The following is a 23821-nucleotide window of genomic DNA, read 5'->3' on the forward strand; positions in this document are numbered from 1 at the left end:
CTGATATTGTTTTATTTGCTATGCAGCACCTTGGTATTTTTAGCAGAAAGTGTTACACATATATTTAAAATGTTAAAACTTTCTGCCCACTAAAGATAGAATTTTAGTAGCAAGTTTATATAAAGATTTTGCCAGGAACTGTCCTTGAGGCCAGCTCTACTGATATTCCAGTATGAAAATCTCCTCTACTTTAATAGCTCTTGCAACACAGGCTCTTAATACTTTACCAATTTTCAGTATCATTATATATTTGGAATTGTTTTTCTTCTGAATGTTACTGTTATCAATTCTGAGACATTTTATGGAAGATATGCTTGAAACTATAATTTTTGCTTTGATTTTGGGACTCAAATAGTATTTTGAGATGTGTGTTAGAAATACTTTCTGAAAATTTCTTTTTTAATGAAAATAATAATCTGTGTTCCCCAAATTAAAGGATTATAGAGTTGTAAAAAGGAACTTCTATTTGGCATCCTTGTGTCCTTTTTCTGTGCATTCTATCACAGTATTTCCCTTCAGGATCCTTAATAATTTATCCACACAAGCCTGGTCTATTGGAAATCGTGACATGGATAGGATAATGCAAATAAATTAATAAAGTCTCCAAGTTTTGAAAGCTGATGACTATCAAAATGAAATGTGAATTAACGCAATGCTTCTTTAATGAGTTGGTTGGGTTAATTGTAGCCAGAGAAAATGAGGTAATTACATTACACAGTCAATAAGGTTTAATTATGCAAACTCACTGAGGGAAAGTAAATTCTGAGAGAGGTGAATATTTTCACAGGTAATACCAAAAGTCATCAAAAGGAGGAGAAACTTTTTGACTTAACTCTTTATCTTCCTTGCTTTAGATAATATACCTATATTGGTTAGTGATTGATTTTCACATCTGGGTGTTCAACGGCCTCCCTTACATGTTAAAAACAAATGAAAGTCTTGCAAATTTGTGCAGGCTAATCCTACCACTACACGCCCAAGTCATGTAACCATTAGACATATGTTTTATGATCATAAGGGGCTTATGTGCAAAGATCCCATCCAGGCAAGAAAGAATCTATTATGTTATAAAAGACCTTAGTATTAGCATATTAGTATGCATATAGCAACTTCATTTTGAGTTTGCCAAATATGCAGCAGCAATGGAAGCATTAGCAGGTGATAGGACCAGTTATTGCTCACATAGAACTAATAAGCACCTTCAAGATCGTTCTGCATGAAATAAAATTTGTCCTTCCGTAAATATACCTTTTCATTATTACACCACTGCAATGTTTGGAAGTCTCTGTTAATAAAATGAAAAACTTTTATTAACACGTTTTCCAACTCATATGTCATATATATTAATGAAGCCTTAAAGCACATCACAATTTCACTACTCTAGAGAAATTTCTAATTACCGGTAGGTGAATATGGTGCTGACCAGCGGAGGCATTCTTATCAATTAGTGAAATGCCATAAAGGACATTTTTCCCAGTGGTATATAAAAATTGTGTGTTGGAAAGAGTATATGGTATGATTAAGATACAGTTAAGAATTAGCATTTCCAAGTTACTTTTTAGTGTGGAATCTTTTTATGGTTCTTGACAAAGTGAACAGTAAAAAAACATTATATTGCGGCAAGGTGGAAGTTTTTGAATAAATAATGAAGAGATATAATTTGTTTAAACAATGTCTCCCATGAACTTCTTTTTTATGTATGGATTATATGTTAAATAGTTATCCACAATGGGAAGCAGATAGAATTTTTTTTAAGAGGCCAATAAATACTGTAAACCTTTCCAAGTTTTGCCTGTCTCCTTGTTATAATGGCAAATTTACTTGCTGCTCTAGGTGATGTCCTGACCTTCTTAGATTCTCATATAGAATGCAACGTGGGGTGGTTGGAACCTCTACTGGACAGAATTCATTTAAATAGAAAAAAAGTTGCTTGTCCTGTTATTGAAGTGATCAGTGACAAAGATATGAGGTGAGTTTTATTCTTCCATGTTTCCCTTGAAGCTATGGGGCTGAACTATGGGCAGAGAGGGAGTTTAGCATAGCTTTTTCCAGGATTATATCGTGATTATGGTCCTCCAATTCACAGAGGAAACACACTGATAATTAACTGAACTGGCCAAGCCTCCATGGTCTCACGTTATCTGGACTGAGTTCGACCCTGTTTACCCTGATGATGTGGACAGGATCATGGGGAGACTGAGCACCACCACCTGTTTGTTGGATCCGTGCCCCTCCTGGCTAGCTTATGCGGCTCGGGAGGGAACACGAGGCTGGTTCCATGCAGTAATAACTGCTTCTTTGAAGGAGGGTGTCTTCCCTGCCGCCTTGAAGGAGGCGGTGGTGAGACCCCTTCTCAAGAAGCCTGCTTTGGACCCGGCTGTTTTAAACAACTACCGTCCAGTCTCCAACCTTCGCTTTCTGGCGAAGGTTGTTGAAAGTGTGGTGGCGCACCAGCTCCCTCTGTTCCTGGAGGAAACTGATTATCTGGACCCGTACCAATCGGGTTTCAGGCCCGGACACAGCACGGAGACGGCATTGGTCGCGCTGGTGAATGATCTCTGGAGGGCAAGGGACAGGGGTTGCTCCTCTGTCCTGGTCCTATTAGATCTCTCAGCGGCTTTCGATACCATCGACCATGGTATCCTGCTGCAGCGTCTCAGGGGGTTGGGAGTGGGAGGCACCGTTTTACGGTGGTTCTCCTACCTCCAGGGCCGCTCGCAGTCGGTGTTGACGGGAGGGCAGAGATCCGCCCCGAGGCCTCTCAATTGTGGAGTCCCTCAGGGGTCGGTTCTCTCGCCTCTCCTGTTCAACATCTATATGAAGCCGCTGGGCGAGATCATTCGTGGCTTCGGGGTGGGGTATCACCAGTACGCTGATGATACCCAACTTTTTCTTTCCACCCCGAACCAACCCAGCGATGCCCTCTCCGTGATGTCCCGGTGCCTGGAGGCGGTTCAGGTCTGGATGGGGAGAAACAGGCTTCGTCTCAATCCCGCCAAGACTGAGTGGCTGTGCATATCGGCATCTCGGGTTAACCAAGTTATTCCACCTCTAACGATGGGGGGTGAGGTGTTACCCCCCCGTTGATAGGGCTCGCAACTTGGGCGTCCTCCTGGATTCACGGCTCAATTTTGAAGATCACATAGGAGCCGTGACCAGGGGGGCTTTTGCACAGGTTCGCCTGGTGCGCCAGTTGCGTCCCTATCTGGACCGAGACGCCCTACGCACAGTTACTCATGCGCTTGTGACCTCCCGTTTGGACTACTGTAACGCTCTCTACATGGGGCTGCCCTTGAAGACCACTCGGAGGCTTCAACTGGTGCAGAATGCGACCGCGCGAGTTGTAATGGGGGTCTCCCGATACTCCCATGTAACACCTCTACTCCGCGAGCTGCATTGGCTTCCGGTTGCCCTCCGGGTGAAATTCAAGGTGCTGGTTATCACCTATAAAGCCCTACATGGCCTGGGTCCGGGGTATTTGAGGGAACACCTGCTGCCGGCATCAAACGCCCTTCGCCCAGTGCGCTCCCACAGGGAGGGTCTGCTCAGGGTCCCGCCGGTAAGAGATTGCCGGCGGGTGACACCCAGGGATAGGGCCTTCTCAGTGGGGGCGCCTGCCCTCTGGAACCAGCTGCCGGTGGAGCTGAGGACTGCTCCCGACCTCCGATCATTCTCCCGGGGCCTGAAGACCTGGCTCTTTGAGCTCTCGGGCCCAGGCTGAGGAGACATTCATTTTAATTGGGGTTTTTAATAGTACAGGGTTGATTTAATATTTTTTAAATTGGGTTTTAACTTTTGTATGGTTGATTTTTAACTCCCTGTAAACTGCCCTGAGTCCTCAGGGAAAGGGCGGTATATAAATGCAATAAAATAAATTAATTAAATAAATAAATAAATAAATAAATAAATAAATAAATAAATAAATAAATAAATAAACGTACTCTGACTCTGTCCTTTTAATATTCAGCTCTTCTATCTTGAAGGACATGATCCGACAGGCTCTTCTAGGCATGTTCCTTCAAAACACATTTAAAGCAGGAGTGACAGCAGGAGAAGCCTTGGGACTCCAACACAAATTACTGCCCTCATTTGGGCAAAACACAGTTCTACCTTGATAGAACATCTTTTCTTAAGATCTTTGCTTGTTTGTTGTAAAGTTTAATTCAAAATAAAGTAAGAAAACACAAAGCTCATTTCACAATGTTAAATAGTTCATAATTTTGCAAGCTCTTGTTTTTAGTCTGATGTTACTAGCCCCAAACCTCAAAGATGCCATTCAGTTTATTGTAACTTCTGATTCAGCATTTGATTCTTAAATTAATTCTTTACATGTTCTCCAACGTTTAGTTACATGACCGTGGATAGCTTTCAGCGCGGTGTTTTTACATGGCCAATGAATTTTGGGTGGAAACCAATTCCTTCAGAAGTAATTAAAAAAAATAAGATTAAGGAAGCTGATATAATTAGGTAAGTATATGAAGATAAAGTTTTGTGAACAGAATTGCTTTTTAAGTAATAAATATTCAACATGGTAGAATGACACATAGTTTATGATTTGCAAATTTCTTCTTTCTGGATGGAAACTAACATGTTAAACATGACCTGTTATTCAACTAAAGATGTTACTTTAAAGCAGAATAAAGAACTTTGATTTTTTTAGATATTACTGAATTACGTCTCTGCCCATTCTGGTCCGTGGAAGTTGTAACTTGGCAATAGGTGGCTACAAGTTCTCTGCTTCTGCTTTAAATTATTGTCTAACATAAATCAAGAGATTTTTATAAGATTTTGTAAAAATCTGTTAAAATGGCAACATTGAACTATTGCCAAACTAGATTTCTAGTGTTGTGAACATTCAAGTATGCTTGCATTTAATAACAATTGTCATTGGTGTGCAAAAGGACATGTCGCAGAAGTGTATTATTATGGCTGCACAGATGCTGCAAATCTCTAGGCAAGATAGTCAGCAAACAAATGTAGTAAATAAAATAACATTTGTTATTTCTGTCTATTGTGTACAAAGTCAGTGCACCAAAGTTAAGAAACTGAATTTTCCCTGTATATAGATAGGAGTATTATTTATAATTTTATAACTAATAATCTATTAATATTTTAAATTCCTGGTTTCTTAAGCAATATATATAGTAAAATATATTCAAATGGCAACATTGAACTATTGCCAAACTAGGTTTCTAATGTTGTGAACATTGAGGTATGCTTGCATTTAATATAGCAATTGTCGTTTGTGTGCAAAAGGACATGTCTCAAAATACAAAATCTTCATTTGCCCTCCGAAACCTCAATTTACATGTTATGTCTGGTTCAATCATTAGGTGTCCTGTAATGGCAGGTGGGCTATTTTCTATTGATAAGAAGTATTTTTTTGAGCTTGGGGCATATGATCCTGGCCTTGATGTTTGGGGAGGTGAAAATATGGAGATCTCATTCAAGGTATGTTAAACATATTTTCATTTGTTTCTAATTTGTACTTGATTATCAAATTAATGCTCTCTTGTCAGTAGCTAAATTGTGCATATGTATTCCAGGTCTCTTAACAATGGATGATCAGGAATAAGTGTATTAAAATAAACAGTATAATGTCATTATGATATGTTTATTTGTATATATGGAAGTGGATATCCATAATACCCCAATGCCTGGTGAATCAAAAGTATATTATTATGGCTGTACAGATGATGCAAATCTCTAGGCAAGATAGTCAGCAAACAAATGTAGTAAATAAAATATCATTTGTTATTTCTGTCTATTATGAACAAAGTCAGTGCACCAAAGTTAAGAAAATTGAATTTTCCTAGTATATAGATAAGAGTATTATTTATAATTCTATAACTAATAATCTATTAACATTTTAAATTCCTGGTTTATTAAGCAATATATATAGTATTATCTAAATATAATTTACATTATAAAATCCTAAGCTTCCCTTTCAATCAAGACATAAAGCTCCAAATGCTAACCAATCATGCAATATCTATTACAAAACAATGATCAAAGAAGTTGTAACACGATTAAGCCTGAAGTCTCAGTCAGAAATGATAGACTGAGGCCTCATCACTGGCTTGCATCCAAAGAAAGTTATGAAAAGAGTTTGCAAACTAATATTTGTGCTCATTATAAGTGGTGTAATTTCTGAATTTGCTAAACAACCATTATGGCCATTGTTTTACTTCTGAAGATTTCAACAAGAAAGTAATTCTTGAGTGGTAGAAATTAGAGAAGGTGTTCTAAACCACGATTTATCCAGGAATTTGGAACTCCAAGCCATTATTTGTGCTGTAAATACATGGTGGATGCAAATCATAATGTTACGTCTTGTCAACTTAGTAGATATGGATTTTCTCATAATAAGACATATGCAGGAGTTAAGACATCTACACACTGCAGATTATGGAATAAAATTGCCAGAAATTGTATCTATTGTTGGCGTGATTTTATTTCATTAGGTTTGGATGTGTGGCGGAGAAGTTGAGATTATCCCGTGTTCCCGAGTAGGCCATATCTTTAGGAATGATAACCCCTACTCCTTCCCTAAAGATCGCCTCACTACAGTAGAGCGGAATTTGGCCCGGGTGGCAGAAGTTTGGCTGGATGAATACAAAGATCTTTTCTATGGACATGGTTATCACCTTATTCAAAAAAACTTGGACATTGGAGATTTAACTCAACAGAAGAAACTGAGGAAGCAGCTTCAGTGCAAGAACTTCAAATGGTATTTAGAAAACGTGTATCCTGATTTGGAGGCCCCTCTTGTTAAAGCTAATGGGCTGGTATGTTCATTTTACCAACTCAGGTTTTTGCTATGTGCTTATGTTAATGGTGATTTTAGCTTAATTTCTTTTCTTCTTGTGCACTATAAAAATCTCATGTTAGTAGCAGCAAAATAGTTATGTTAGTTGAATTTCCCATCAGGTGAAGTTCTAAAGAGATGGGTGGGTGAATTGGTTGATTTATTATGTCACCTTCTTCCATAATGCAGTTTTGTTTTAATAATTTATAGTAATTTAAAAACTTCATTATGGACTTCTGTATGTGTAGTATACTGAATCACTACTGAATTTACCCTGAGGGTAAAATCCACAATATAAAAATCAAAGAACATCACTACTGGGTGGTTTTTAACTCTCAAATCCATGAATATACTGTATCTTGACCTTCTAATGTCAATATGCTTATTTAAAGTAAAACATAGAAAAACATTTCACAGAGTTTATCATTACTTGTCTCCATGAAGGTACTAAAATTGTCAGATGACAACTGTAAAAAGTTTGGTGTCATTCTTTGACATCACACAGTTGCCAGGATACATTCAGGTAATATACAGAGGATAGACAAAAGGGTAATGGTATTTTTTCACTGGTATAGCACTAGATAGGCCACAGATATTGCTCTTGTTTTTTTGTTGAAGTTCTGCTTCTTTAAATACATAGCTGGAAAAATTGGGATTCTGTTGGTTTCAGGTAAAAGAAATCAATGTTAGGAATAAAATTATTGAAAAGATCTTGATGACCAGCTAATACTGAAGTTTCTTAGTGGGACATTTAGAATTTATATAATTATGAAATCTTATTTCTTTATGAAATTTATATGTCACTTCAATCCAGCTGGATTCTAGAGCAATGGTTTTCAACCTGGGGTCAACGGATCCCTGTGGGGGGCGTGATGTCATCATGGGTTCACGAATGCTTGAAGAAATGCTATTATTTAAATCTTGAGTTAAATCTTGGTGGTCTGTGGCCATGGTCCATGGCCACAAAAGGGGGTCCATGGTGAAGAAAAGGTTGAGAACCACTGCTCTAGAGAATTAGTTTGATTGAAAACATATTTGTGAGTGGGTGGTGGATATTTCTGGTATCTTTGTTCTCTTTGACATAATAATGGTGAACGTTGGGTATGTCAGGACAAATTTAAAAAAATAAAATGCAGTGGGAATAGGTTAAGAAATCTGTGGTAAGAGGAAGTGCTAGGGTCAAGAATGAATAAAGGTGGATTGAACATGAAAGTGAGTGACCAGTACAAAAAAATATACTGCAATGTTTTGGTCATATAGAGAAAGTGAATGAGGATTGAATTTCAAAGTAAATCTCTATAAAAAAAACAATGTATTGAGAGGAAGGGAAAGTACCCCCAAAATTGTATTTGGATAGCATTTATGAGATGTTAGAAAGAAGTAGCTGAGAAGAACAAAGCTGATGAATATATAAATCAAGATGTGGAATTGGTAGAAACAAGGATAGTTTGCAAGTACAATATATAACAGATTTTGGATAGTTTGCAAGGCATGGAGAGATACAGTGAATTGTGTTCGTATAAACTAGATGTAACTGTATCTTTTGTCTTATTTCATGTTTTCACATTTTTAATGTCTATTTGGTTAATATTTCTTGCTTTGCTTTGCTACATGTAACATATTCTGTTTATTGAAAGGAAATAGTGTGATGAGTATGTATGTTCAATAATACACTGTTACATGTGTTTACACAACACACAAAACTACAGTAGAAGTAAACTCCTTTATGGCTTAGATTAATGAGTGTATCTGTGTTATACATAGACAGCCATTTATCATTTCTAGTTTTTGGAAGCACAACCTACTGGTGGTGGGTTCCCTATGCTAACCTAGCTTGAAGTCTTGGAAGTTAATGCTGCAGAATTAAGAGCCGTGGTGGCATAGTGGTTAGAATGCAGTACTGTAGGCTACCTCTGCTGACTGCCAGCTGCCAGCGGTTTCGTAGTTCGATCCTGACCCGCTCAAGATTGGCACAGCCTTCCATTCTTCCTAGGTCGGTAAAATGAGAACCCAGATTTTTGGGGACAATATGCTACCTGCTTAGAGTGGGCTGTAAGTCTAAGTGCTATTGCTATTCCTGCATTTTTCTCTAAATCTGCATTTTTCTTAAGCACTGCTTTTTCTTTTAGCAAGATTTTCTATTACTACTCCTGGATATTTATTTATTATAGTGCAACATCTCTGATTTGAAATCAGATAACTAAAAAGAAAAGATAGTAGTTCTGTCAGTGGAAAGTTATGCATTCCGAGCAGTACATTGGCATGCAGAAGAGAAAAAAGCAGTACGGTATGTTTTATAATTTTTCCCCAGAATTAACTGGCAAAAAAAATTGTATAGGAAACTAGTGTAGATCCTTAGGGTAATATTTGTAAATTAACAAAATGGGGAAATATTTAAAATTCGTAAGCCCCAAATACAGATTCTCCTTCAGTAAACATAAAACTTTCTTATTCTTACCTTCCAAAATCTATATAATTTATTATTATTATATAACTATTACCTAAATGAGATGTGTTGATATCAGGCAGATACTTCAGATATTCAACCTAATTGTAGAACTTGTTCACTTCAAATCCTTAAGGATTTCATACTTTCAATTTACAACCACTAGAGTGCACTAGAAATCCATTTTATTCCTTTCTGGAATAAAATAGGAATTGTTTCTGTAGGGTCCCAAAGCCAACACCATCTATAAAATTTTGTTATGCATCTTAAGGAACTTTTAATATCCATTCTCCAGTTGCAAAGATAATTTAGCAGCTGTAAATGATAGCCATCGTAACATGAAATGTGTTATGAGTTTCTCTAGAATAGCATTCTCAGGAACTACGAAGTGGAGCCATAAAACTTTTTATGAGCTACGGGAGATGGCAGGAAGTTGTTTGGCTTCCTTTTTCCAAAAGCATATATATATGCTTGATTTGATATGCCATTTTTATATAAACGAATCAGGCCTGAAGCACATTCTGGTTTGTATTTGTGATATATATAAAAACAGCATATCAAATGCCATTTTCCTACTGTAGCTGCCTTTTTACTTGGCATCACTAAAGATAGCTTGAGAAAGATGCTCAAGCAAGGAATCCGTTTCAACACCCTGAATCCATGGAACAATAGGACAACACACAGTCCTTGTAGGGCCTTGGTGGCGCAGTGGGCTAATGCCTCCTTAAGTAACACCAGCTGCCTGCAATTAATGCAGGTTCGCATCCCACCAGGCTCAAGGTTGACTCAGCCTTCCATCCTTCCAAGGTAGGTAAAATGAGGACCCAGATTGTTGGGGGCAATAAGCTGACTTTGTAATAATGCCGCTTGGGGGGCCCAAAAGCCCTAATAAGCAGGCATATACATAGAATGAAGGCTATTGCTAAGCACATTGGTTTGTGCTTAAATTGTAAGCCGCCCTGAGTCTTCGGAGAAGGGCGGGATATAAATGGGATTAAAATAAAATAAATAAAATAAATAAGGCATAATTTAAAAAACCCTGATGTCATGATATCAGCATCCTGCATGTCAACAATTACATGGAACTGTAATTCTTATGGTTACAGTTTTTGGTACATCTTGAAGGTACATCTCTCGTGGATCATCTTCATAGTTGGGCTGCTGCTGAAGTGATATTTGCCCTAATAGAGCTCCTCTGTGGATTCTTGCTACCATAAAACTTCAGTTATCTGTGCCAGATACATTAGTCATCACTCAGTGATTCCCTCATTTAGCAACCATTCCCAGTTAAGACAGTGATGAAAAGTAACTCTGCAGCTATGACCTTTGCAGTGCCTTTCTGTGTCACATGTTCAGTATTACAGTAAGTATGTGTTGCCCCATATAAGGTCATAAGCACAATTGCACTTGCTATTTGTCACTTAGCAAACACATTACTAAGACCAAGTTGCCAGTCCCAAGTTAAAAGGACTACTTCTAGAAGCACCCTATTTAGTCTGGACTGCATTCACAACTCTAAATGGCTTGCAGTGTGTAAATATTAGGATTAAAGCAACAACATGGCGGGACAAATCAAGCAAATAACAATAAAACTGCTAAAGCCCATGTTAGAATTAATCATGTATGATAAAAGGTAGCTTAACCACGAGCACCATAATCCACCTTGCCCCAGGGCATGCTGAAAAAGCTACATCATGAAAACACAAGACCAAGGCCATATTGAAACCCTATTTTTTCTACCAGACCTTCTGTTCTAACATATTCCATCAATGTTCTCCTGCTATCCCAGGCTAGTCCCTGCATATATCACATGATAGGTTATAAGGGTATGAAAAAACTGACCTTGCTTCTGATAATGTTCATCTTTTTTTTTTCCTATAGTGACAAATTTTGCAGAACAACTTGAGTGGTGACCTGATCAAACAATTCAGAACTCTTGCATTATAATAGTTGTGTAAAAGAGGGGATTCTAGGATACAAGAGTAATTCAGAAATAAACCTCCGTTTGGTTATCAATGACAGAACTTTTATTACACACATTAGAAAACTACCACCATTGGACTTCCGGTGGCTCCGCGGCGCCGGAGACAGCCTTCCCGGGCTGCCCGCGGCTCAGCTGTGTGATTTTTCGCCCGAAACAGCGCCGATCAGCTGTTCGGGCGAATTTGAAGCCCCCTCCTCGGGAGAAGAGGAGGGGGTGAGCCCCCAGGTAGGGGTCGAGTTCTCCAGGGCCGCCTGAGCTTGGAGCTTGGGTGGCTGAAGGATTGAACTCCCCCGTAGCCTGGGCTGCTCCCAGCTGGCTAGTGTCTCTGCTCCGGACTTTATGGAGCAGAGCCAGGCGTCTGCGACCATCCCTGCTTGAAGGAGAGACTATGAAAGGAAAAGAGCAGGCAGAGCAGTACAAGAGGGAAAGATGAAGAGATGAAGAGGATTATTTTATTTTACTCTCGAGCTTGATGGACTTTGCTTAAAACTTAAAGTGAAAGTGCGTCACAATTGTAAGTAAAAGATGGCGGCTAAACCTCCCCCTAGAACTTTTCGGAGTGCTGGAAATTCTCCGGTGCAACAACAATCATTATTGCAGGCGTTGCATTCTCCCGATGTATTGACATCGAAGGATCTTGAAAAACATACCCAGTTAATTTTGGAGTCAATGGGTGTTAAATTTGTACAGATGGAGGAGAAATTGGAGAAATTGGAGCAGAGAATGGAAGAAAGGATGGAACAGAAACTCAGAGAGATGAAGGTAGACATTTTGTCCTCAGTGCATAAAGTAGCTAAATGTGTGGAGGTGCTGGATGACAAAGTGGAAGATTTGACTCAAAAGAATGCTATATTAGAAGCAAAAGTATTGGAAATTGAAGATTTAAAAGACAAAATGGATAGCGAACTGAGTCTGGCTCAATTTTACCAGATGCAGTTTGCTGTTAGAATTAGAGGCCTAAAAGAGAATATTAAGGAAGATTTAAAGCAGCTGGTTTCTGAGGCTTTTGAGGTGGTATTGAACCATCCAGCATCTGAAATAAAACAAGGCATGGACAAAGTGTTTCGTGTGAACTCGTGGATTGCTAAACAGAGAAAGTTGCCTAGAGATGTGGTGGTTTATTTTGTAAAAAGGGAAATTAGAGATGAAGTTATACAAGCTACCTATGATACTAAAGTTGTGATTGCTGGTCAAGAAGTTTTGGTTCTAAAAGAAATTCCTCCAAAGATTTTAAAGAGAAGGAAGGACTTTATATTTCTTGTGCAAGAGCTCAAGCAAAGAGATATAAGGTTCAGATGGGAGATCCCAGCTGGGTTGAGCTTCATGTATGATGGCAAAAGGTACTGTTTGGGTACTGTGAAGCAAGCGCATGATTTTTACAACAATGTCTTAAAAGCAACCCCATCAACACTTTTGGAAGCTGCAGAGGGATCTGGAGAAGGAGAACATCAAGAGGATGAAGATGGACAGATAGACGAGAATGGTACAGGAGGAGATCAAGCTGCAACTCTTTTGGATGATCCTAGAGAACAGAGGGTGACGCGTGCTGCCTTAAAACGCTCAAAAAAGATAAAAAAATAAGACCAGTAGAAATCTATGGAACTTCCACAATATACTTACAGTCAAGTGGTAGTTGTGTTTTTAAGAGTTTTGGGATGATATGTATGGTAACAGAATCTTCAATTTGGAATTAATGGACAATTTACTACAGAGGAAGAGGAAGAAAGTTTTGTGGGTTGATGCGGGTTAATTTGTGTAAGAACTATCTATTATAGCCTATTTTGGCTAGAGAGGTTAATAGGGATAGGTGCTTGTGATGTGTAAATGAGAATATGTTTAGGTAATAGTGAATTGTGGAAGAACATAGATGGGAATGACGCTAGTTTTCTTTTATTTTAGTTCTTTATACATATTTAGTATTATTAAGGATTGGTTTACTCTATATAAGCTAGAGAGTGATGGATTTTAGAGTTTATAATTGTTAGTATATGATTGTTTATGATTGCTTTTTAGATATATACCTTGTATTTTGCTCTGGGAAGTCGGGGGGGGAGGGGGGGAGGAGGGGAAGTAGGGGGGGAGGCAGGGGAGGGAGGAGGGAGAGGGGGAAGGGGGGAGATAGGGGGGAGGTAGGGAGGGGAGGAGGGAGGGGGAAGGGGGGTTTTTTAAAGGAAAACTGTATTTTAAAACTTTTCAATAAAAAAGAAAAGAAAACTACCACCATTACATTACTTTTTGACATAATTGCCATTCAGATTGAGGCACTTATCATAACATCTAACAAGGTTTGAAATTCCTTAGTAGTAGTTGCTCGGCGCCAAATCTGAGCTACAGTGGGGGGTGATCAAAAACATCTCAACAGAATTACTTCGAAAGTTCTTGGGTGCGTCAAGCGGTGTGCGGGTGAGCATTATCGTGAGCCAACACCACATCAGAAGTGGTGCCATAGAAAATCTCGTCAAATATGAAGATGCCAAAGGATTACTGCTAGTGAAGTTCATGGAGTGTGGTTCAACCACCAATTCAGAAGTCTACTGTGAAACAAAAACTCAGATGAGCCATCCATAACAAGGGTTGGGGCATTATCGTGATGTTGGTTTACGATAATGCTTGCCCACACACCACTAGACACACCTAAGAACTTTTCAAGCAGTTCCATTGGGATGTTTTTGATCATTCCCCCCCCCCCATAGCCCAGATTTAGAGCCGAGGGATTACTAGTAAGGAATTTCAAACCTTGTAAAACATTATGACAAGTGCCTCAATTTGAATGGCGATTATGCCAAAATGTAATGTAATGTTGTAGTGTTCTAATGTGTATAATAAAAATTCTGTATCTGCGAGTGTCTGTCATTGATAACCAAATGGAGGTTTATTTCCGAATTACCCTCGTAATTGGTATAAGAACATCTCCTGAGATTCCATTTGTCACCACAACTTTGAATTTGTATAGGAGTCCTTCCTCTTCTAAATCTCCTTACTCTAAGGGCAAGGAATGGGTTAGGGTCTGTTCTATTATCCATGAATTCAAGCATCACAAAAATCGATATTATGAAGTGGGGGAAGAAGGGATTCTTGATAAGTCTTAAATCTCAGTACTGAAAAAAATGTTATATATAATCAGTCACTCATCTTCCAAATCCATTAGCAAACTGAGATCTTATAACAGCAGGAGGGCTTACCCACTTATTTATATTTATTTTTTTTGACCTTTACAATAACAAATTACAGCTCACTTCATTAATCTGGAAGAGTTTGTTTAAAACTGTAAATTAGTCTTGGTTAGACCAACTAATTTTAAAGTAGAAGATTGCTGTTTCAATGGTTTGGGCAACCAAATTAACTGCAAAAGGTCAGCTGTGGATAATTACATTTTTACCTGTCCCTGCTTAGGTTGCTGATACGCTATAGCAACAAATAGAAATAACTCGTGGAGACTCCCTTTTGAAAAACTGAACAACAGCATTTGAAGTAGGGAAAGTTAAGTTTGGACAGCCAAGGATTGTTCACAAGATTCAGGAATTGTATTAGCTTTGATCAACAGAAATTAAAGTACTTTTGTATGTTCACCTAAAACTGGAAATAGGAGGGTAGAGTCAATCAAAGAGTCATGATACAAACTGTGCTTTTTGTACAAATAGTTCATAGCAAGACTTTTATAATATGAGGAGCTGCAGGAAATAAAGCAGAGGACAAGATGCCTTGAGTGAGAGGTAGGAAGTTGTAGAGGTGACTGGACACTGGTAAGAGATTACCGTAAGTTCAAGTCGACATGGTGAAGACTGGGATAGTGTAATTTTTTGCTTATTGCAGCTTCACATTTTCACCTATCAGAAGGAATTGCAGAATCATTTTTGTAAGTGTGAAGTTGGAGAATAATTGCTTAATGTCATAAGACCTGATTATGATGGAAGTAAAGCTTGTGAGAAAACAAATGGAATGCTTGGGGAATTGTTCAGCATTGAGCATAGAATAAAGACAAGGATGTGAAACATTTTCATAGTTGTTTAATGTATTTGTAGTAAAAATGTAACAAGTGGTTATGTTGGCATAGAGGTTTCTTGGCTAGGGACATAAATGTGAATTTTTGGATGCTGATTTAATTTAATTTAATTTAATATTTGCATTTGTATACCGCCCTTTCCCTGAGGACTCAGGGCGGTTTACAGGGAATTAAAATCGAAACATACAAAAGTTAAAACCAATTAAAAAACCATTAAATTCACCCTGTAGATTAAAACCCCAGTTAAAATTTTCTCCTCAGCCTGGGCCCGAGAGCTCAAAGAGCCAGGTCTTCAGGCCCCGGCGGAATGATCGGAGGTCGGGAGCAGTCCTCAGCTCTACCGGCAGCTGGTTCCAGAGGGCAGGCGCTCCCACTGAGAAGGCCCTATCCCTGGGTGTCACCCGCCGGCAATCTCTCACCGGCGGAACCCTGAGCAGACCCTCCCTGTGGGAGCGCACTGGGCGAAGGGCGTTTGATGCCGGCAGCAGGTGTTCCCTCAAATAACCCGGACCCAGGCCATGTAGGGCTTTATAGGTGATAACCAGCACCTTGAATGATGCCTTGTTGGCTGGAAACACAATATTTGAGGTGAATGTCTGGTAGATTGCAAGGTACAGTGTGGGACATGTATGACTTTGTAGAAAAATAACATATCAAAGACAGACATACCTTTGCCATGTTTGACAGGGAAAATGGAGTGAGTCATTGCAGGTTGTCAATAAATTTTATAAAGAACTAGAGGAAGTGAGTGAACAGCTTCAGAAAACATTCACTAGAAATAGAAAAGTGGAATGAGAATTTTAAAATGAACTGATTGCTGATAGAATGGATAGTATTTCAAAAGAAATTAAAGTCACTGTACAGGAGTGTATTTATGCCTTATTTCGGGTAATCAGCGTTCAGTATCTCAGAAAGAACATAAAAGTAAGTTGAATGCAATAGGACTGGATACTTAAGTGTGCATAGTAAAACAAGAAGAGATGGAGTCAAGAATGAATTAGTGTGGACTGAATACCCATAGAAGAAGCATGGTTGACGTGGTTTGTTTATATAGGAAAAATGAATGAAGATCAGATCGCGAATCAAATCACAAATCAATATCTGAAGAAAGAATGAATGGGATGAAAGGAAAGGGAAATAAAAGATGCAGTTGAATGGATTTGAAGAGTTGCTCAATCCAAGATGGGTGACAATCTCGAATGTCAGCGTTTGAATCGGTATATGTCGGAATGTGGAAAGCAAGGATAGTTTGCAAGAATAGGGAGATGCAAAGCCATACAATGAATAGGGTTGTGTAAATGAGATTTAGATACAATTTCTGTTCTGCCTCTTTTTCTCATGTCTTTAATTTCTTTTGTTTACTATTCTTTTCTCCTCTTTGCACATTGCATAATGTGTTGTGTGATGTGCATATACTAATTTGGATTCTCTTGGAAGCTAGTAGTGAAAAATATTACAATCTGAATCTTGGTTCAGTTGCAGAATGCAGCCTTCCATTGATTCGGTTGCCTTCCTATCCCTACGTGAAAACGTTAAGATCCTTTCGGACTTCTTTTCATTTCAGCCTTCTAGTAGTATTTTTTCTGCCCTGGGAAAATCAATGGCATACAAATATATTATGCTGGTAATAAATTGGCATACTCAGTGCATAATATTTTTCTTCCACAAATAAAATACAATCAGATGCAGCTTGCAAATGCTAAATAGTCATTATAAAATTGAATTGCTTCAACATTTTCAGTCAACAATTGTCCTTTTTGGTAATTTGAAGTTATTTTTTTCCTGAATATGTTTCAATCATTTATTTGTTCTAGATTGTTAATGTAGCATTGGATAAGTGCGTCACTGTGAATCGATCTAGTCTTACCTTGGAAACATGTGATATTAATAACAAGGTAAATGGAATTATTTCTCATTATTCTTAGAGGCTAAACCCTTTTTAAAACGTCTTCAAAATACTGGATATGGTTTAATCTTATATAAGCTATTAAGTTCTCTACCCAGCTGTGATGCTTGTATTATTTTTAGTTGTAAATTTAATTTAATTTAATTTATTAATATTTCTATACCGCCCTTCTCCCGGAGGACTCAGGGCGGTGTACAGGGCAAGAATAAAACACAGAAATTTACAAAAACTAAAAGATAATTAAATGCATGCCCGATTAAAATACAATTGATACATAGTAAAAACCCCCAGTAAAAATAATAAAAAACCCCACCAATCCCCCTCAGGCCAGGCCGGCTTGCTTGAACAAGTATGTTTTCAGATCGCGGCGAAAGGAGCGCAGATCGGGCGCCGTCCGGAGCTCAACCGGTAACTGGTTCCATAGCTCCGGGGCACCCACAGAGAAGGATCTCCCCCTGGGGGCCACCAGTCGGCATTCTCTGACCGGTGGCACCCTGAGGAGGCCCTCTCTGTGGGAACGCACAGGGCGCAGGGAGCTTGATGCCGGCAGCAGATGTTCCCTGAGGTACTCCGGCCCCATGCCATGGAGGGCTTTGAACACCATTACTAGCACCTTGAATCTCACCCGGAAGACAACTGGCAACCAATGCAGCTCACGGAGCAGAGGTGTCACATGGGAGTATCGGGAGACTCCCAACACAACTCTCGCGGCTGCATTCTGTACCAGTTGGAGCCTCCGGGTGGTCCTCAAGGGAAGCCCCATGTAGAGAGCGTTGCAGTAGTCTAGACGAGAGGTCACGAGCGCGTGAGTGACCGTGCATAAATCATCCCGGCTTAGATAGGGCCGCAACTGGCGCACCAGGTGAACCTGGGCAAAAGCCCCCCTAGTCACAGCCACCATGTGATCTTCCAAGGTGAGCCGCGAATCTAGGAGGACTCCCAAGTTGCGAGCCCTATCTACGGGGGGTAATAATTCACCCCCCATAGAAAGAGATGGAATATCCGAATAAACCCGGGATGAAGGTATGCAAAGCCACTCGGTCTTGTCGGGGTTGAGTTGAAGTCTGTTCCTCCCCATCCAGACCCGAACCGCCTCCAGGCAACGGGACATCACGTTGAGGGCATCACTGGGGTGGTTTGGGGTAGAAAGAAAAAGCTGGGTATCATCAGCGTACTGATGATACCCAACTCCAAAGCCACGAATGATCTCACCCAGCGGTTTCATATAGATGTTGAACAGGAGAGGCGAGAGGACCGACCCCTGAGGAACTCCACAAACGAGAGACCTCGCGGTCGACCTCTGCCCTCCTGTCAACACCGACTGCGAGCGTCCCTGGAGATAGGAGGAGAACCACTGTAAAACCGTGCCTCCCACTCCCAATCCCCTGAGACGCCGCAGCAGGATACCATGGTCGATGGTATCGAAAGCCGCTGAGAGGTCTAATAGGACTAGAACAGAGGAATGACCCCTGTCCCGAGCCCTCCAGAGATCATTCACCAGCGCGACCAATGCCGTCTCCGTGCTGTGCCCGGGCCTGAAACCCGATTGGTACGGGTCTAGATAATCCGCTTCATCCAGGACCAAAGGGAGCTGATGCGCCACCACACTCTCAACAACCTTTGCAAGAAAGCGAAGGTTGGAGACCGGACGAAAGTTGTTCAATACAGCTGGGTCCAAGGCAGGCTTCTTGAGGAGGGGCCTCACCACCGCCTCTTTCAAGACGGCAGGGAAGCTACCCTCACTCAAAGAAGCTGATATAACTGCCTGGAACCAGCTGCGTGTCCTCTCCCGGGCTGCATAAACCAGCCAGGAAGGGCACGGGTCCAATAAACATGTGGTGGAGCTCAGTCTCCCCATAATCCTGTCCACTTCCTCCGGAGTCACAGAATCAAACTCCTCCCAAGTGATATCGACAAGACCACCCACGTCCTGATCGCCAGACTCTGCCCAGTCAGAGTCCAAACCGGTCCGAATCCGAGTGATTTTGTCCGACAGATAATTGTTAAACTCCTCGGCACGACCCTGCAAGGGTTCCTCCCTCACCTCCTGATTAAGGAGGGAGCGAGTCACCCTAAACAGAGCGGCCGGGCGATTATCTGCGGACGCGATAAGGGTAGCGAAGTGATTAGACCTCGCCACCCTTATCGCAGCGAGATAAGACCTGATATGGGTTCTTAGTCGCAATCGGTCAGATTCGGATCGGCTGGACCTCCAACCGCTCTCTAGGCCCCGTCTCCGGCGCTTCATCTCCCGGAGCTCCCCGGAGAACCATGGAGCTCGACGGGATCTGCATCGGGTCAGGGGCCGCAAGGGTACAACTCGGTCAAGAGCCTCAGTGGCTGCCCTTTCCCAAGCTTCCACTAAGGCATCTGCCGAGGGGAGGCAGGTGGGGACCCCAGCGCTGCCTGGAATCTCGCGGAATCCATTAAGCGTCTGGGGCGGTACCATCTAACTGGTTCCACACACCCACGGCGGGGGGTGGCAAAACGGAAGACCAGCCGCAGGAGATGATGATCGGTCCATGACAGGGGCATAATAATTGGGGAGCCCCCACCAAGATCATCTAACCACCGACCAGATAAGAAAACTAGGTCAAGGGTGTGGCCTCCCTCATGAGTCGGTCCTGAAATTACTTGCGTCAGGTCCATGGCCGTCATGGAAGCCATGAACTCCCGAGCCAACTCAGATGATCCTCCCAGAGATGGTAGATTGAAGTCCCCCAAAACTATAAGTTTCGGGAACTCAACCACCAACCCAGAGAGGACATCGAGAAGCTCAGGCAGGGCTGCTGCTGCATGACTAGGCGAAAGGTACACCAGCAGCAAGCCCAACTGCGCACCAGGGCCGCATCTCAAGAAGAGAGACTCACACCCGACTATCTGCGGAACGGTGGCCTCCCGCGGAGCTAAGGTCTCCCTCATAACAACAGCCACTCCCCCACCCCTACCCTGAGCCCGAGGCCGGTGTAGCACCCGGAAACCTGGTGGGCAAAGATCAGCCAGAGGAATACCGCCCTCTGGGCCCAACCAAGTCTCCGTGATGCAAGCCAGGTCCGCCTGCTCACCCTTGACCAAGTCACGGACGAGAGGAGCTTTATTAACGACAGACCTGGCATTCAAGTACACCAGCCGGAGCTCAGGAGGCTGCACATCCTCACTCCCGGGACCTTGGGGCAGAACAAGAGGGTCGGAACGCCTCACCGCTTGCAAGTAGCGGAGAGGCCTTCCCTGAGATCGATACGGCCCTCTGTTCCTGCACCTGCTGCCATTCCCTAACGTCGTGGGAATAGGCATTCCCACGACTTGCCCTGGAGCCCCGGGGGCGACCTTCTGTAAAAGACCTTCTGCAGTCAAAAGGAATCCACTTCTGTCTGGATAATCCAATTGTCAGCTTATCCAAACAGAAGGTGTAGAGCAGTGTGTCTCAACCTTGGCAACTTTAAGATGCATGGACTTCAATTCCCAGAATTCCCCTACTAACATGCTGGCTAGGGAATTGTGGGAATTGATGTCCATACCTTGTTCTGTACCAGCCTGCTACCGGCCCTGCAGAAAAGGCAGGGACAACCCCTTTTACAAGAAGGCAAGAGGCTGGAATTAAGCCTGCCAAATTTATTAATACAAAAACAAACGGAACAAGACACGAACCAAGAAACGGGAGCTTTTCAAGCGGTTGCCTTCAGCAAACCAGCCCTCCCACGCATTCCCCTTTTATACAGTTCAGGGCGTGGCTTCTCTCTGCCTCCTTCCGAGGTGCCCCATTGCCTTCCTCTGTTTACTCCTGATTGACTGCCTCCTGCGTCGGGCGTCCTTGAACAGGGCCAGCTGTGGGTCATCTTCATCCACGCTGTCAGGCTCACACAGCTGGGTCTCTGTCGTGACCAGGTGGGAGGGGCCTGGCTGAGGGCTCTCATCAGCAAGATCTTCAACCCCCTCAGCAAGCTCTTCAACACCCCCCTCCTCCTCTGAGTCATCCGACCCAACTGCCGAACCCACAGGCTGACCCTGAATCACAACATACCTCTTAAAATTGCCAAGGTTGAGAAACCTGGGTGTACAGGGTAAGGCAGATTACCGTGAAAGAGTCCTGCAAGAACCATTACGTAGACAAAAGGGGGCTGAAGTATTTTATAAGTGCAGAAGAAGGTAACCTTTAGAAGCTATTCAGGCAGACAATTCCCTAATTCACTGAGCTATAAAGAATAGGAGGAGGAAGTACATCACAATTAGACTTGGAAGAGTCTGTTATAGCCAGTCCCAATTATAATATTCTTAGCCTTCCTGTGGAGTTGATTTCCTGGCCAGATGTACCCAGCGATGCTGACAGAAGGGGATTACAATGTGGCAGCGATTCATCTGGCTTGCATGCCCAAAATTGAATTGTGGCCAGAATTCCTTCTTCAGATAGGGGGTCCCTTTGAATGGGCTCTGCTCGAATACTCTGTCCCTTTTCCTACAAGAAACACAAGGGTTGCAACAGTCAAGCTGCTTGGAGAAAGCTGAGCACAGGCCCCCCCACTCGTGATGGCCCCAAGAAGAAGTCTAAGAAGACTCACCCTGGAATAGGAGTGAAGTGAAATTAGAGAAGAGCACCCTGATCCTGGCTGGGTGGCTTTGGGAAGTGCTCAGGAGTAGGGTAGGGCTGTGAACACAAAGAACACTGAAGGAAAATCCCTAGTTTAGTGTCAGCACTTCAGTAAAGACTGTCTGCATCCAGACAAAGCAGGATTGTGCTCTCTTTCAGGTTTGCTCATGCTTCCTAGCTTTCCGCACTCACAAATCAAAACTAATGCTCTTCTTAGTTCTGCCAGGGTTAATAGACATGAGGACCCATGAGGAAAAAAAATGGAGAAAATTGAGGGGGGGGGAAAAGTAGTTGCAGTGTTATGGAGAAGAGGTTTAAGAAGTCTTTTTTAACATGTTTGCCCCAAGAAATTTTTTAAAAATGGATGAGTAATTATTTCCTAACTTTTTATTTTTTGACAGGGGGTAGTTGGAAATACATACCAATTTGTCTCAGTATAGGCAAACCTTTAATAAAATTAAAAGGCAGAAATGGTGAGAGCAATAGTATTTCAGATGCAGAAAATAATATGATTAGATCATTTTTCATGTAGCAATATGTGTATTTTGAATCTTATTGTCCCCCTTCAACATTTTTCCCTGAAAAGTAATATTTTCCATATCCAAATAATATTTTGCATATGCTCTGAATATGCAACTTCCTTTGTGTTAGGTGAATTGACAGTTGCTTACGTTTTCAATAATAACTTTATTAAAGGAAAGGAACAAATGAAGCAGCTTGTTAGGTCCATTTGTAACAAAAATTAACCTGTTAAAGTGAATTTAAAAAAATAAATGTACACTTACTGTTTGAATAACCTACATTTTCAACTTAATAACCCAAACATAGTTTTATGGATTTTCAAAGTAACAAAATGAGTAAGTGTTGAGAGGGGGGGGGGAAGGGAACAATAAAAAAATCAGTCTTTTATTTAATGGATCATAAGTTTTGAAAATAGGTCTTATGTGTGCCTTTAGCATTGGTCTAACTGAGAAAGGGAATTGTATTATTTATACTGACCCTTTGGTCAGTATTTGAGTAACCTCTGGGAAGAGCATCTTAGACAATCCCGGGCATAGTCACAGAGAATCAACTCTTTAATTCAGAAAACTCTGATTGAATCTTTTATCTTTTCCAATTCTTTTCTATGTGCAGAACCAAAAGTTCAACTACACCTGGCTGAGGCTAATCCAACATGAAGGCTCCTGCGTGGCACTTACTGATGCCGAAGGGACCCTGGGTCTGCACCCTTGCGATAAAAGAAACAATAGCCAGAAATGGTTGCATAAATCACTGGTTGCTTTTCACCCAGAACTCGTAAGTGCGGCTGTTTAGCAAATAACAACCCCTCTCACTGTGGCTAAAGTGGAACCGGTTCAAAACAAAGAGAGCTTGCTACATCATTTCCCTCTGTATGGCAATGACAGACATGCAGACATTTGTCATTCAAGTAAGGAGAGGACTTATGCAAGGTTTACTCTTAGCTATCATTTGTAGGTAGAGAAGTAATATCAGTGAATATTTAATCTATCATCAGCTCCCGCCAAGTGGTCTGGGGCAGTGTATATCATTCTCGTTGCACTTAACTCTTCGCCACACCCCTGATCTGAACATTAGACTGAAGATTATGCTTGTTCAGGATCCTCCAGTAGTGAGCTTAATGGTTTAGTCAGGATTTGGGCACGGGTCTCTCTAGTGCTAACCTCACACTTTTAACTCCAGGATTGCAAATAGAAAGTCTTGACTGAAAGTCTAAGGACTACCGAGCTAGTATCAAATTTTGTAAAATGAAACCCCTGTCAAAAAAAGAGAAGGGTTTGGAGTTACACTTAACAGATATTTTCAACTCCAAATTTTATTATTTGCCAGTCATGGAATTTCTCTCCATGCTCCATTTTGTAGTGAAAAAGTGGAGTAACAAAAATAAATTTGGAAACATTTTTGTTGATTGTGCCCTTTGTTTAATGCTGTTCCATTATATCACTTCCTATTTATTTCAGCAGGGACGCGTTCTTTAGGATATCCAAATTGGAATATTGTCATTAAAAAAAATTGCCAAACAAAAATTTACAACCCACACGTTAATAAACGCTAAAAGATAATAGGCAAC

General features: G+C 41.2%; 1 protein-coding gene across 2 annotated transcripts in view; it reads left to right on the forward strand.

The window, feature by feature from the left end:
* GALNT5 (polypeptide N-acetylgalactosaminyltransferase 5) overlaps positions 1–23821 on the forward strand; it is a 47387-nt gene that overhangs the window by 14165 nt on the left and 9401 nt on the right. For both annotated transcript variants that reach the window (XR_014490956.1, XM_083350448.1), the window contains exons 4-9: positions 1834–1969; positions 4348–4467; positions 5334–5451; positions 6465–6788; positions 17056–17136; positions 22867–23028. Coding sequence is in view for 1 of the 2 variants with exons in the window: in XM_083350448.1 (XP_083206574.1) it covers positions 1834–1969; positions 4348–4467; positions 5334–5451; positions 6465–6788; positions 17056–17136; positions 22867–23028 (941 nt within the window). In the remaining variant the exon portion in view is untranslated. The remainder of the gene's footprint in view (positions 1–1833; positions 1970–4347; positions 4468–5333; positions 5452–6464; positions 6789–17055; positions 17137–22866; positions 23029–23821) is intronic.

This window comes from Vipera ursinii (assembly GCF_947247035.1).
Source record: "Vipera ursinii genome assembly, chromosome: 1".
Classification (NCBI taxonomy): domain Eukaryota; kingdom Metazoa; phylum Chordata; class Lepidosauria; order Squamata; family Viperidae; genus Vipera; species Vipera ursinii.